This window comes from Haliotis cracherodii, unplaced genomic scaffold, assembly GCF_022045235.1.
Source record: "Haliotis cracherodii isolate W230 unplaced genomic scaffold, xgHalCrac1.p SCAF_1, whole genome shotgun sequence".
NCBI lineage: Eukaryota > Metazoa > Mollusca > Gastropoda > Lepetellida > Haliotidae > Haliotis > Haliotis cracherodii.
The window spans coordinates 32,396,289-32,412,133 of record NW_027266264.1 but is presented as its reverse complement, the minus strand read 5'-3'; the positions used below and the strand labels follow the sequence as shown (position 1 = coordinate 32,412,133).

Genomic DNA, 15,845 nt, shown 5'->3' with positions numbered 1-15,845 from the left:
AGGATTCCAGGAGGAATGTTTGGTGAAACAGATTTGCAATTTAACATGCTTGCTCTTCTTGTAGATTATCGTTGATTGATGTTTTCAATGTTACAGATTTGTTCCAGTGTACATATAAAAATGAGCTTGATCATCTTCCTGTTGCTATTCGCCAGCTGGCTAACGGTCTGCCGGACCTGTTGTCAGAGTCGAGAACCGAGTCCACTGTCAAGAAATATACATAATTTTATGGTTTTGCTGCTTGGCAAAGGTGGGCAAAAATGAATAATATGCCGGATGTATTACCTATTTCGCCCCTGCATTGTGCTATTTATCTATTGTCCAACAGAGTGATACAGTGTCACCTGTCATTACAGCCTTCTATAGCTTAAGGCATGCACATTGTAGTGTGGGGCTTGAGAGTCCTACTGAAAATGGTCTTGTGAAAAATGTGTTTGAAGCAGCTAAACGTAAATTAGCTAAGTCTGTTGTTAAGAAGGAGCCAGTTACTGTTGCTATTCTTGAGAGGTTGTACGATTCAAAAATTGTAAATGCATCTTTGTCTGATTTGAGAATACTAGCAATGTGCTTGTTGGCTTATGCTGTATTCTTAAGATCTTCTGAACTGATTAATATTTCTCGTTCGGATATAATATTTTATGATTCTCACATGACAGTTTTTATTGAAAAGTCTAAAACAGATGTATATAGAGACGGAGCCTGGCTCGTTATCAGTAGAACTCAATCGAAATTGTGTCCAGTTGAATGTTTGAAACAATATCTAAAACTTGCAGGTATTCCGGCAGATTCTGATCAGTATGTTTTCCGAAACCTCAGCAAATGTGCGTCTGGTTATGTGTTAGGAAAAAGCAACAATCCTATGTCTTACACTAGACTGAGGTAACTTTTCTTAGATGCATTGTCCCCCATTGTTACGAACATTAAAAGTTATGGTCTACACAGTCTACGTAGTGGTGGTGCTACAGCAGCAGCGAACGGCATACCAGACTGTATGTTTAAAAGACATGGAAGATGGAAAAGTGAGAATGCTAAGGACGGATATATTAAGGATAGTATTAACAATAGAATGAAAGTTTCCCTTTCTCTTGGTCTTTGACTTTCTTTGTAGCTCTCGGCCGTGCAACGCACAGCGTGTTCCATTCTTAAGAGTGTTGTTGTAATGTTGCGTAACTGTTGGGCATCGGAGAAATATTATTTCTTTCGAAGGATGAATTAGAAGGAAATTTCTTTCTCCTAACGGTGTGTAGCGTTAATGTAAGTGAGTAGTCCGCCCCGCTAGGTGGCGTTAAACTGGGGTACTTAAGGAGTGTGAAGATTTGAATTGTTCATTCTCGCTCTAAGTGCAAGCATGGCCATTAGATTATTCTATTTCTCTATGTGAAAAGTATTGCATTTTCAATGTTTTAATCTGTTGTCTGTATGTTTCAGATATGTGACAGTGGGGACAGATTCAGATTTGTTATATTTTTCGGGCGTATTGTTGTCGCCAGGCTGCAGAGCCATTATAATACAATGTAAGCTGCTGTAATCGTAGTAAAACGACGATGTGATGTTGCTCTGGGCTGAAGAGCCATTATAATACTAATGTAAGCTGCTTTATGTGCAGTCGTACGATGTGATGTTGCTCTGGGCTGAAGAGCCACTATAATACTAATGTAAGCTGCTGTATGTAGCTAATGAATATATGAGGTTCAAGTTTCACGTACATCTGCAGTAGATCACATGTATACTATAAACCCTCCGGTAGTTGCTGTTTGCAGTCGTTGAGGGAACACGGTTCCAGAGTATTTACTCTAAAGGAGTTGTTTTCCTCTGGTTTTACGTGTCGGGCAACAGCAAGTTAATTGTGATCAAGTAGTGTATGTTTCAATGTATGTAAGATCTGAGGTATGCAACATAAAAAAAATAAAAAATCTATCTACGTTTACGCAATCGCGGAAATAAATCTCGGCCATGCAACGCACAGCGTGTTCCATTCTTAAGAGTGTTGTTGTAATGTTGCGTAACTGTTGGGCATCGGAGAAAGAACTTCACGTTGATAACTGATCACAAGCCACTGACAACTATCTTTGGACCAAAGACAGGAATTCCTATTCTGGCAGCAGCCAGACTTCAAAGATGGGTGCTTATCCTCATGGCGCACAACTATGAAATCAGATATCGTAAGTCAGAAGAACACAGTAATGCTGACTGTCTGTCAAGACTACCATGGGAGTCTTCAACTTGCCGATATCATCTAAACAGATTGCAGAGGCAACAAAGAAAGATATATAGTCCTTTCAAGAGTACTAGAGTGCACATACAGAGGCTGGCCAAATCATGTGAATGACATGAACTTTAGAGCTGTCAGTAGTCTGGGGAATAAGGGTAATCATACCACCCAGATTCCAGGCAGCAATATTGCAAGAGTTGCATGCAGAGCACAGTGGCATCGTCAGAATGAAGAGCCTCGCCCGCAGTTACTTGTGGTACCCAGGTCTAGCTAGATAAGAGTATAGAGAATACTGCTCACAGCTGTGAGATTTGTCAGATGTTACAGCATGATCCACCAGTTGCGCCTTTACACCCTTGGTCTTACCCTAGAAGAGCTTGGGAAAGGATCCACATTGACTACGGTGAGCACAGATCTCAGAAGTTTTTGGTGGTGGTGGACAGTCGCACAAAGTGGATAGAGACTGTCCTACTATCGACCACGACAGCAAGCAGAAGAGGTACTGAGAGAACTGTTTGTATCATACGGCCTTCCGGTAGAGGTTGTGTCCGATAGTGGACCTCAATTCACGTCGGAAGAATTCAAACTATTCCTACAGAATAATGGTATTAAACAGGGTTTGACTCCACCCTGTCATCCTTCATCTAATGGTGTGCCGGAGCGCACAGTTCAGATAGTGAAATCAGCTCTTAAGAAACACTTCGTTGAGTCTCGGACATGTCAACAGACAATGCCAGTTAAACGGATGCTTGCAAACTTCCTTCTCGTATATATACCGGGCAACGCCACAGAATCACCAGCCAAACTTTTCTTAGGAAGAAAGCTACGCACTAGGCCAGATTTGGACAAGAAAGTTCAACAGAAGCAAGAAAAACAGAAGGAGACTCATGATAAAGTCAGACAGGACAACACTATCCGTGAGTTCCAAGTTAATGAACCATGTCTAATCAGAAATTATCGTGAGGGGAGAGAGGTGAAGTGGATCAAGGGTTGGGTCATTGAGCCCCTTGGCTCACTGCACTACAGAGTGCAAATTGGTGGTACATCCAGAGTCACCCACATAGATCAGATGCAAAGATACAGGGGTTTCCCAGAGAACTCATCACACAGGTCTTCATCAGTCGACCTAACAAACGACCAACTAAGGGACTTGGTTAGGTTGCCAGAAGTTGCACAGAAGGACCGGGCTTCATCGGTTCCCGTCTCAGCTGATTCAACTCATGCAGGGGCGACACCTGTCACATCGCCACAACCCAAGAAGTACACTTACAATAATTCAGAGATGAGAAGTGCTCAGTTGGGAGACTTGTGTTGGCAGGCGTTACCCGCAGCGCCTACGTAAACCAGTGCAAAGACTTGATCTCTAAGTGACTTTTGTGACTGTTTCCAGATTCCTCAAAAGTGCAGTTCAGATGTTGACAATGACTTTAAATATGTTGTGTAGACAGCAGTTGGGTTGCAATGCATCTAAGATAATGTTTATACCTTTTTGGTTAATATTTGCACTGAGACTACCGTTAAAGTTCTTCTAACATGTTGAACGCTGAAGGTTACTTGTTATAGTTAATGAGTTCAGTTAATGTGAATGTTATTACTATAAGTAGAAGTGATCCGGGTAATTGCCAAGTGGTTATTCTAAAGTATTATCGAGCCAGCACGATTGTGAATGTCATTGTACAACTTTTGTGTCAAGTTAAGGCAATATCTCTCTTTACCCGCTATTGTGAATTTAAGGTGGAGGAGTGTAGTGTATTGTCATTGTGATTAGTGCTATTGTAAATAGTACCAGCAAGCTCGTGCTATGACGTACCTGATGACGTCATCACAGACCGATGTACTGACGCCATGATGAAGAATAAACCCATGATCGTATTCCAGCTTTTCGTGTTATAGATACGGAGATAGTTCAATATGAGAACTAAAGGAAATACATCACAGAATCTATGTCGAATCTTTCGTGATTCATTCGTTGGAAACCTATGCAATGTCACCACCCGTCCAACTACCCCCTTCCCTCTATAATTTGAGCAGACAGTGCAATAATGCCGCAGTTTCGTTCTCGTTTCATTCATTTTCCAAAACCTCTCCGTAAGTCAACGTCAAGCGCGTGAGAGGGCCGTTTTATCTCTGTTTTCGAAAGAGTTCGCAAGGGGGGATAATAAATCAGGGGGAGATAAGACCTTATTGGAAAGGACTATACATAAATGTGACATGTAAGTAATCAGAAGCATTCTGACAATCAGTGTACTGTTATTTGTTGTGATATTTTTCATTGAAACCAACGGAAATAGTCAGAAATTCCGATAAATACCGTTGTTGTGCCTGATTTTGCGTAAGTCATCGCGCCACACAGGACATAAACTGTGACAATTTCTGTTGAAAGTATCTATCATTTATTGCAATGTATCTATTTGTAGTTACATAATTCTTCATACGATTCTTTTCCCATGCATATTCTGAAATTGTTGAGCCAATATATTAAACGAATAGACGAATTGATAGTTAAATTTGGAGAAAATGCTACACTGTGTAAAATCTGAATTTTGCTTTGTTTACATTTCAAACAAGTGCAGTTTTTCGAGCACAGCGTTCGTTTTTACACTTTATTTATTTTGCCTGATTTCATCTGGACACTTTGTATTGGTGAAAAGACCATTTGTCATTTGCTTCTACTCTGTATGAGGAATTCAAGGATGTATGTATCGTAGCTGACTTTGAAATTAACTTGATGTTACAGGCATCTCATAGCCGGTATATGTGAAACGTGATTTTGTAAACACTATCCAATATATTTCAGAAAGTTCACTTCACTTCACTTTTTGATCAAAGACAGATACTCGTGATTACTAAGATACTATTTTTGAAATTCATTTCTCCGAGTAAATATCCAATAATTATTATTTCGAAACATGCTGTAAATAACGCAATGTGTGAAAATGGCGACATTTACTATGTACCTAATTTTCAGAGGTTATTTTCAGTAATTTTGCTCGGCCCAAAATGGCAGCGGATGATATGACCAAGCAGGGAATTTCCCAAAGTATTCAAAACTGTGAAGTGTATCTATGTGCGTGGTGCAGTTTGAATTTTATTCGACTTCAAAGTGAGGGTTGAAGAGGAGGGACATATATGTCCCTCTGGCAGGTTCTCTACTTCATAACATTTTTAGGAATTTTGTTAGCCTTCATTATGGACAAGGTGTAAATGGATCTCGTTGCCGAAAAACCTATAAGATCTTCAAAGATCAATCAATCAATCATAAATCAAAGATTGCAGACTAGTGGTGGTATGGTAGAAGTTGCCCTTTATATTTTCAAGCAAATACAATATAAACATATGGGTACCAATAGTTTGGCAACGTGATAGCTTTCTATATTATGTCAATGGAACATAGATTATTTCAGAGTTGACTTCAATAATTTAGTTTATAGAGGTATTTGCAAACGAAAAAGCTGGAGTGCACACTTTGTGTAAATCCGCAAAATATATTGAAGTTCCAGGCTCCCTATGCGCGTCGTCAACTTGCGTATATTGTGATATTAGAGACGAGGTCCAGCTTACCGCGGCTCCTAGCTTGGCACAAGTTGACGACGGGAACCAGGTTATAGTAAGCTATTTTTTGGCATTATCATTTGCAGAAGCCCGAGGTCTTCCATCAACAGCCCGACGAAGGAGGTCAGTTGAGAAGATCGAGCCGATCGAGCAAATGATAATGCCCTGAAAAATAGCGTTACCGTTATTATAGCTAAAGTGAATAGAATTTGTTATCAAAAATGAAAATAAATAGAGGTTATCACGCGAGTGTGGGGATGGTAAATATCCTGCATTAGGAATAAACATTGTATTCACGTTGCTTCATTGATCAGTACAATATAAGACCACCGTCCGGCGCAGTGGTGACTTAGCATAACACCACTGCCACAGGCTAATTTGCATATCGTGTGACCGGATTTTTCTCTTGTTTGTAGACAAATGCGCTTTTTCAGAAATCAGAATAGAACGGACCAAAGCAAGTATTTAGGGGCACTTTACATATTGTTTTGCATAATTACATACATATGCTACTACAACTGCGACAGTGAGTTGCATGACAATACATATTTACACATCAAAGTGACCGTATCGGTAGCTCTCCGTAGGGCTTCGATGACAGCACGTGGAACGTACAACCAATGTAAACATAGGATAACTATGCAAATGAAATAGTTAGATGTAGGATATTAGTTCAATGAAAGTTAACCATTCTATGACATATATTTATCTAGATATGTAGGCTTGTCAAAAATAAAATGAATGAAAAACATTATGCAATATCTTGAATGGATTGTGTAAGATGTGACGAATCGTCACATGGCGCTGGCCTGGTCACATGAAACCTCTGGGTAGGAGAGTGTTATAAGACGTCATCCACTGTTCATGGCGTCACCAATTGAACATATTACGTCAAATGACCAAAAGATAGACTTCAGTGACGTTTCTCCGTTGGATTGACACGTCATAAATGTTACTTCCTTTTTTCTGGTTGGTTGGTTGCTTTGTTGTTTAACGCTGCACTCAGTAATATTCCAGCTATATGACGGCGGTCTGTAAATAATCGAGTCTAGACCAGACAATCCAGTGATTAATATCACGAGCATCGATCCACGCAATTGGAATCGATGACATGCATCAACCAAGCCAGTGAGCCTGACCACCCGATCCCGTTAATCGCCTTTTACGACAAGCAGAGTCACCTTTTACGACAAGCATGGGTTGCTGAAGACCTATTCCTTTTTTCTGAAAATGGCAATGAGTAATATATGGGATAACCTACTACCCTCGCGGATGGTCGGTCACTCGGGTGTGAATGATGTCCCAGGCCAAAAGCCAGGCCTTACATCATACCTTCACTCGGGACCCATAATCCGTCATTCCTTGAATCTCACTGATTATTATATCGTCGAGTACCCTATTTTCGAACAGCCGTTTTTGATATTGATCTGTCGCACTCTGTGTGACGTCATCAAAGCTGCATGCCGACATGTAGGACAAGGCTGATTCTAAACCTATAATTACTGTCCCAATGCAACCCAATACGCAACCCAATGCTGCGCCGATAGTTATTGTCGACGTTGGGCCGATGTCGATCCGATGAGCAAAACCTCATCGGCCCGACGATATTTGCCGACGCTGGGCCGATGCTGGGCCGTTGCAGTGCCAATGCAGGGCCTATGAAGTTTGCCGACGTTGGGCCAGTGGCGACCCGATGAGCAAAACTTCATCGGCCCAACGATGTTTGGCGACGCTGGGCCGGTGCAGTGCCGATGCAGGGCCAGTGACGTTTGCCAACGTTGGGCCGATGCAGGGCCGATGACGTTTGCCAACGTTGGGCCGATGCAGGGCCGATGATGGCATGCTACCTGGCTTCCGACTTGAGAGTTCACACATTCAGCATGGCAACATTGGGTTCATGTGAAGTAATGTATACCTGTCAGAACATTCCGTCGACATTCAGAATTTTGGCGCCCGTGTCATGATGAAGAGAAAGAATAGAATAGCGTGAACGCTTAAATTTGACAAATATTCATATTTTGTGAATAGGTTTCAAACGTCCAATGACTTTTTGAGTTTCAATGCCTACTTGCAATAATTATATTGAAAACTGTGCGCCAAAACATGTCCCTTCATTCATGGAAATCCGGCTCAAGTACGAAACCAATCAGGTTTTCGAAAATAGGTGACGTCACTCGAGTGCAATCGCGGCAATGGAGGTCACGCCTTTTTATCGAGACCCGTGAAGATCCGCGGTAGAATAGGTCTTCAGCAACCCATGCTATCCGAAAAAGGGACTATGCTTGTCGTAAGAGGCGACTAAAGGGATAGGGTGGACAGGCTCGAGGACATGGTTGATGCATGTCATCGATCCCAATTGCGTGGATCGATACTCTTGATATCAATCACTGGATTGTCTGGTTGTATTTACAGACCGCCGTCATATGGCAGGAATATTACTGAGTGCGGCATTAAACAAAAAACCAAACCAACCCCCCCCCAAAAAAAACAAACAAACAAACAAACAAAAAAACAACAACAAAAAATAATTCGGAATTGAGCTGAATTCTATTGTTGAAGACATCACCTACTGGTGTGAAGCAGAATTTGAGTTTTGATTCGCTCATCCCTCGAAATATCAGCAATGTCATCTTAACTGTTCGAAAATAGGTTACGTCGGGATATGTACTGCATCGTGACTTTCATGACGTCAGTGAGTGAGTGAGTTGGTTTTTAACAGGATTCAAGTAATATCAGGACGTCTCAGCTTACAGTGGAAGGAAAGCCCGAAGTGATGAAGGTGTCGAACGTTTATATTGCTGACCCTAGAAATATAATCGCGGCGAACCGGAATGGCGTTTCCAAGGGGCCCCCGGATGACGTCAGGGGTGATAGAGACTCTCCGATTGAGAAACCCAATTTACTCACACAGGGAAGCCCCCTTGATAAAACAATATTAATTTGTTAGAAAATATACGGTACATCCGTTACAGAATGCCATGCCGATGACGTAATGGGCAGTTAAAGGGAAATCCACAATTCATCCATTATGTGACAACCAGGAAGTGACGTCACAGTCGAGTGAAATCGTCAAGGTCGTCCTTCTTTTTGCCCATGAGGTAGTCTCGTGGCACAACGATGAACGACCGATCTTGAACTGGAAGGATGGAAACAACATAGAAATTAACAGTTAACAGTGTAAGTTGCATGTATAACGAATTAGTGACAGAAAATACTGAAATAACTCATCATTACTATAAGTATTAGAACGATAATCATCATTATCATTGATGAATAAATGAATGAATCGCGTGATTGTGTATTATATGTAGGAAGATTCAACCCATGCTTGTCGAAAAAGGCGACCATGCTTGCCGTAAAAGGCGACCATGTGTAAAAGCATGACTTAGCTGTCTTATGATAGTAGTATAATTATCATGGTAGATTATCAGTTATTACAAGAATTTAGATTGAAACCCCCTAAAGTTAATTTATGCTGTTTTCTTAGAACAGATTTGTGTTATAATACATGACGTCAGATTAATATCAGGTTGTAAGGAAATGGTTATTCATCAGAAGCCTATGATTGCATATTATTATGTTTTGGGTAAACAGTACCTGACTGCCGTGTGCGTTTAACGCATGCGCAGACATACTGTATTGAAACAGGAATGTGAAAACATTTGGTCATCTTATCTATTGGATTCGTTTGCTTCAGATGAGGAATCAATGCATTGATACACATTCCCCTTGTCCCACAAATCATATAGATCATGTTGTATGTTTTTATGTATGTATCAACACGCAGTAAGTCTGGAATTTAAGTTTTAGAAGTCAGCAAGCCCGTAACAGGCAAAACGTCTGTTCGTTGCCGCCATAATTGTCAGTTGCAGATCGACGTTTCCGAAAATGTTGTTATATCATGCTAGTTTAGACATGAGATGGAGGAGAAATAGTTCTTTGATAGTTTTCGCATTGAATACCGTGTCGTTGATGCCTTAGTACAAAGTAATTTTGTCGGAATGATATTTTAGCGGGCTACGTAAGTAGTGGAACGCAGAGTGAGTCTATGTAGGGAGTAATGTCCCTTGGCTGTCGGCCACAGCGGAAGTAAACAAACTCGACGTCCCGTTCAATGCAAGTTAATGGAAGGTTAAGACTTGATCAAAAGCTACTACTTAGTGTAGAATCCCTACAATTTATGCCTTACTATGGTACAAGTGGTTTGATCAGGATATTCTTGTAGATTAATGCGTTTTGCATTATGAAGTGAATAAGAAAGTTTTCCCACGTGTTCTGCACATGAAAGTATTCATTTGTCCGATGTTGACAAATATGTTTGTACAGTAGTCCCTTTGTAAATACATGTATACGGGTTACAGCATTGTTATAGGATAATTGTGAGGTTAGGAAATAATTATCTTTGCACAGGAATAACAGTTGCATTCCCATTAAGGGGAGATAATTCTGTCTTGTCTATTAACAATCAGCTGTCAGTTGAAGATGTTCTTGCAGTCTGTGTTCAAACAAACACAGGGTTCTCTATCCTGTGTATGATAGTGTTATTAGTATTTCTCTGAGTACAAGATAAATATTTCAGGTCAAGTTTGATAAATTTGATATCAAGTTTGATAAACATTTTGAGTATTTGTACGCATTTTGTCATGTAAAGGGGGATAACTCATCAGTGATTATTGTCAGTTGTCAGACATTGAGTTTTGTCAAGGATAGCTATTTATTGGTAAAGTTTTATGGAAATGTAACAACTGTAGTTAAGCAATAACTTCAGAGTGTTATGTGTCATAGAAATTATCTTTGACAAGGTTATTCATAATGATATTGTCGTTAATGTGGAAAGTAAGTCTGTTTCCATGTGTATAAATGTTATCCATTGTATGAAAGTAATATCTTACAGTTTATAATGTTTAAGTCAGCATAGTTTTCAGGCAGTTACCTGAAAGTTAATATTGGAAACAGTTACTGTTAATAACAATTCTCTACAGTCAGTATTTCTAAGTTAAAATTTCCAGCAAATTTGTGGTCCATTCCAGTTGTGAATTATTATTAAGATGGTCTTGCCTGTTCTGATAGATACTAGTAACAACACTATGATGTATTAAGTACTTTATCATATAATGGATAAAAACGATCCGTTGGGGGTCATATGCGGATAGAGATGCAAATATCAAAGGTCAAGTAGGGACTACTTTCACTGTCTATAAACAAACATGGCGTCGCCCTCGTCCTTCGGCGATCGAGTCAGAATTAACCATCGGGAATCTGGATAAACTACAGGGATAATTGCTATCATTATCAAAAGAACACTCTAATATACTGAAAATCAGTGTCTAACTGTGACGTAGCTAAGGCATTTTATAAGTTTTGGCAGCTTTGGAGATATAATTTTCGAAACAATTTTGCGAGGGCACGAGGCCTAGCCAAGCGGGATCAGTAGCCCAATCTGTGCTTGTTGACCTCTGCGGCTTGAAACCTTCTCCACAATTAAAATTGTTGGATTTGGCCGAAATATGTTTGAATTGTTAGCTTGTTTCGTTTTGTCGCTGTGTGTACATCTGACTACACTTCTTAAAGTTATGGGGGCGGTCGGGTAGCCTAGTGGTTTAAGCGTTAGCTCGTCACGCCGAAGACCCGGGTTCAATTCCCGACATGGGTACAATGTGTGAAGCCCATTTCTGGGTCCCCCGCTGTGATATTGCTGGAATATTGCTAAAATTTTTGACACACACAGTTATTATATTTGTGAACAGTAATCCTTATACAACTATTGATATGTAAAGGGACCTTAAATAGTAAACTTTGATATATACATCTTTACTTAATCCGTTACTTGTTGGGGAGAATACACAATATCTAATAGTATATGCAATGTAGGTAAAGAATATCCACGCCCCACTTTTGATATTAATAAAAACATTGTATATATTGTTATGTATTAAGTATTCTCCTTTCCCATGCATGGGAAATCTATGCTGCATTTGCCCACCACTGGGTTTTTTTCTTTGACATTGCACAGGAGATCTGTCACCCATTTAATGTATTTGAATTCTTCGTCAAAATATAATGTATAAATGCGATTGAATTGTCTTGTTTGTTTCAAGGAAACGGTCATTTGCTCCTTATCAATTAAGTAAACCTCCAATGCGAATCGACATAATTTCAGGGTCCGGTTGCACAGAGCTCTCTTCGGTAACTCCTAACTCAATGTTATTGCAATGGACTCCTAGCTAAGCTACTATTGGATGATAAATCAATTAACCTATTTGTCGAATAGAGGGACCTAATGTAATCCATCATTTTTAACCCGAGGATGGATCTTTCAGTCATAAATTTCGATGTGTACAGTTGCTAGAGTATCATTCTAACAATACAGACATGACACAAGCTGCACGTAAAATAATTGATAAAGGTAGTCCTTGCGGGTTCACATACCTACATGTACATCGCCCAGGACATTGTCATTATTTGCTTTACATCCTGCGCGCAAAGTTAAAATAATTGAAACTTGAATAATAATAAATTGATATTATGTACATGAACATGTATAAATCAGCTTGCACACAGACTACTGCAGAATGACATGTCATCCATTTGCTAGTTTAGTTTAGTTTAAACATATTTTATTCACAGAACAAAATGAGAATTGAATTGGGGACAAGTTCTTGCAACTTAGTAAACCCCTCTCCGCATAAAATATGTACAAATATACAGTTGCAAAATAAATAAATTTGCTTCAGTCAGTAAAAGTCAGACTTTCCACATTTACACATCAATGTATTTGTGTAAGCTTAAGTTTGTTACGTTATAATTATTCCATTGTGTATATTACTACCTACTTTACCAATTGAAATGTGATTCAATTAGGTTAAATATGAACAATTATGATGAAAATCGTCAATAGGATATATTACAATTAAGTACAAAACACCCAGAGTATTTTTCAAATAAATAAGAAAACTAAGTTCATTCTAGTAATTAATCCTCTTCTGGACAACCATACAAATGAAATTCCAATGCGTTTATACATACATATAATTATACAACAATGTACGATAACGACCTCAATCCTCGCCCACACCCATACTTTAATGACGAATGTACGATAAACCCTGTACCAACCCTGACAAGGGGGCACCTTGGGGGCACCTGATGGCATCAAACCTGTTACACATGCTTGTCGTAACAGGTGACCATGCTTATCGTAAGAGGCAGGATCGGGTGGTCATGCTCGCTGACTTGGTTGATGCATGTCTTCGGATGCCAATTGCGTGGATCGATCACCGGATTGTCTGGTCCAGACTCGATTATTTACAGACCGCCCTCATATAGCTGGAATACTGCTGAGTGCGGTAACAACACATAAACAAACAAGCATTGTATATTTCAGCTATAGTTTTTCTTAAATGCACTTAAGATGTTGAGTTTCAACTTACGTAGTGTTTGCACGGCTTCTTCCATCGTGGGTACATCTCTATAGGGGTTGATGGTGTACTTGTAAACGAGAGATGCCACCGTCCCCGCAAGTATTGGCCCTGTCCAGTATACCTGCACATAGTTGCTATTCGAGTCAGTCCACAGTTTATCAAATTATCTATGAAACCATGTGCTAACTGTCCATTTAAATTAGAGTATCACAACATATGTCAAGGCAATGTGAACTTAGCATCTTAATTCGCAGATCGCTAGATTGATACATGATATAATGGGCAACTCACATCTACAGTAAACTAGGGTTATAACGAACTCAAATGGACAACTGATTTTAGTTCGTTATAACCGTAGTTTGTTATAAGCATATATACAGCAAATGGCCAGGACATTAAGTTCGTAATATCCGTCAATTCGTTATAAGCGTGTTAGTTATAAAAGTACTTTACTGAACTATCAAATATATAGAATGTGAATCTTTATGCAGGAAAATAAAAAAAAAGTCGCATGAAACATGTTAGATTCCTTTTAACTGTGATAATATATTATACGTGTTGTAGTGTGTGAAGTACAGTGTGTGCTGTAGCAGTTGTGTGTGCTGTGCAATGTGCTGTAGTATGTTTTCTGTTGATGACAGCGAACTGGGCTGGAATTTCCAGGCTCGATCGTAGCGCCACCAGTGGCTATTACGAGTTATGTCCCTGCTATGTCCCTCCTACTGACCAAGCAGATTCCATCTCTCATATCACTTGCATATGCTTCAAACAAAATGGCGGCGCCCCGTCAAGATGATCTGATCTTCTAACCAAGATCTAAATTGTAATAAATGGGTCTTATCCCGCGAAGTGCATCAACTCACTTGATTACCTTGATTATTAAACATGAAAAGATTTCCAAACCATATCTGTCAACGCCCAGTTGGCCCAGTTGCAAATCCTGCAGTCTACCAAATCTGCAGTTGAAGTTCATTTTGTTTACGAACCGGGTGTCCAGTCCAATACGCGATTTTGATTGGACAATGCATAGTCTCGTTAGTCAGCCCAAAATGAAAATCCGGAATTACAGCCTAGTTCGGCAAGGGTGGAAACTGGACTTTTATAACTCCCTTGACTCGGGAAGATGATTATGTACATGTGTTGTAGTCTGTGTTGTTTTTGTTGTTGTTTAACGCCGAACTCCAGCTATATGATGGCCGTCTGTAAATAATCCAGTGATCGACATCATGAGCATCGATCTACGCGGGGACATGTTTCAACCAATTCAGCGAGCCAGACCACCCGATCATGTTAGTCGCAATTTACGGCAAGCATGGGTTGTTGAAGACCTATTCTAACCCGGATCTTCACGGGTCTGTGATGTACATGTGTTGTAGTGTATATTGTAGTGTGTGGATGATGTGGCGACCATACCCAGTGGTCCTTCCAGAAGTTGATGGCGACTGCCGGCCCCAGGGACCAAGCGGGGTTCATGCTGGCTCCGGTGTAGGTGATCTGGGGACAAAATATACAGTACAGTTAAAAGCACAGAGGACACCAACTCACAGATAGGTGGCACAGAAGGATACCAGCTCACAGATAGTTGGCACAGAGGATACCAGCTCACAGATAGGTGACACAGGGGATACCAGCTCACAGTTAGGTAACACAGGGGACACCAGCTGACAGATAGGTGGCACAGAGGATACCAGCTCACAGATAGGTGGCACAGGGGATACCAGCTCACAGTTAGGTAACACAGGGGACACCAGCTGACAGATAGGTGGCACAGAGGATACCAGCTGACAGATAGGTGGCACAGAGGATACCAGCTGACAGATAGGTGGCACAGAGGACACCAGCTGACAGATAGGTGGCACAGAGGATACCAGCTCACAGATAGGTGGCACAGAGGACACCAGCTCACAGATAGGTGGCACAGAGGATACCAGCTGACAGATAGGTGGCACAGAGGACACCAGCTCACAGATAGGTGGCACAGACGATACCAGCTGACAGATAGGTGGCACAGAGGATACCAGCTGACAGATAGGTGGCACAGAGGACACCAGCTGACAGATAGGTGGCACAGAGGATACCAGCTCACAGATAGGTGGCACAGAGGACACCAGCTCACGGATAGGTGGCACAGATGATACCAACTCACAGATAGGTGGCACAGAGGATACCAGCTCACAGATAGGTGGCACAGAGGACACCAGCTCACAGATAGGTGGCACAGATGATACCAACTCACAGATAGGTGGCACAGAGGATACCAGCTCACAGTTAGGTAACACAGAGGATACCAGCTGACAGATAGGTGACACAGAGGACACCAACTCACAGATAGGTGGCACAGACGATACCAGCTGACAGATAGGTGGCACAGAGGATACCAGCTGACAGATAGGTGGCACAGAGGACACCAGCTGACAGATAGGTGGCACAGAGGATACCAGCTCACAGATAGGTGGCACAGAGGACACCAGCTCACGGATAGGTGGCACAGATGATACCAACTCACAGATAGGTGGCACAGAGGATACCAGCTCACAGATAGGTGGCACAGAGGACACCAGCTCACAGATAGGTGGCACAGATGATACCAACTCACAGATAGGTGGCACAGAGGATACCAGCTCACAGTTAGGTAACACAGAGGATACCAGCTGACAGAT

General features: G+C 40.9%; 1 protein-coding gene and 1 pseudogene across 1 annotated transcript in view; one reads left to right on the top strand and one right to left on the bottom strand.

The window, feature by feature from the left end:
- The first annotated feature begins 260 nt into the window (after positions 1 to 260).
- LOC139455361 (uncharacterized) lies at positions 261 to 1,096 on the top strand (annotated as a pseudogene).
- A 7,311-nt stretch (positions 1,097 to 8,407) lies between these two features.
- The window catches only part of LOC139463632 (aquaporin AQPAe.a-like), a 44,660-nt gene continuing 37,222 nt past the window's right edge, over positions 8,408 to 15,845 (bottom strand). Inside the window, exons 4-6 of the mRNA XM_071244904.1 lie at positions 14,599 to 14,679; positions 13,195 to 13,306; positions 8,408 to 8,900 (exon numbers count right to left, since the gene is read on the bottom strand). Coding sequence (XP_071101005.1) covers positions 8,815 to 8,900; positions 13,195 to 13,306; positions 14,599 to 14,679 — 279 coding nt within the window. The 3' untranslated portion in view covers positions 8,408 to 8,814. The remainder of the gene's footprint in view (positions 8,901 to 13,194; positions 13,307 to 14,598; positions 14,680 to 15,845) is intronic.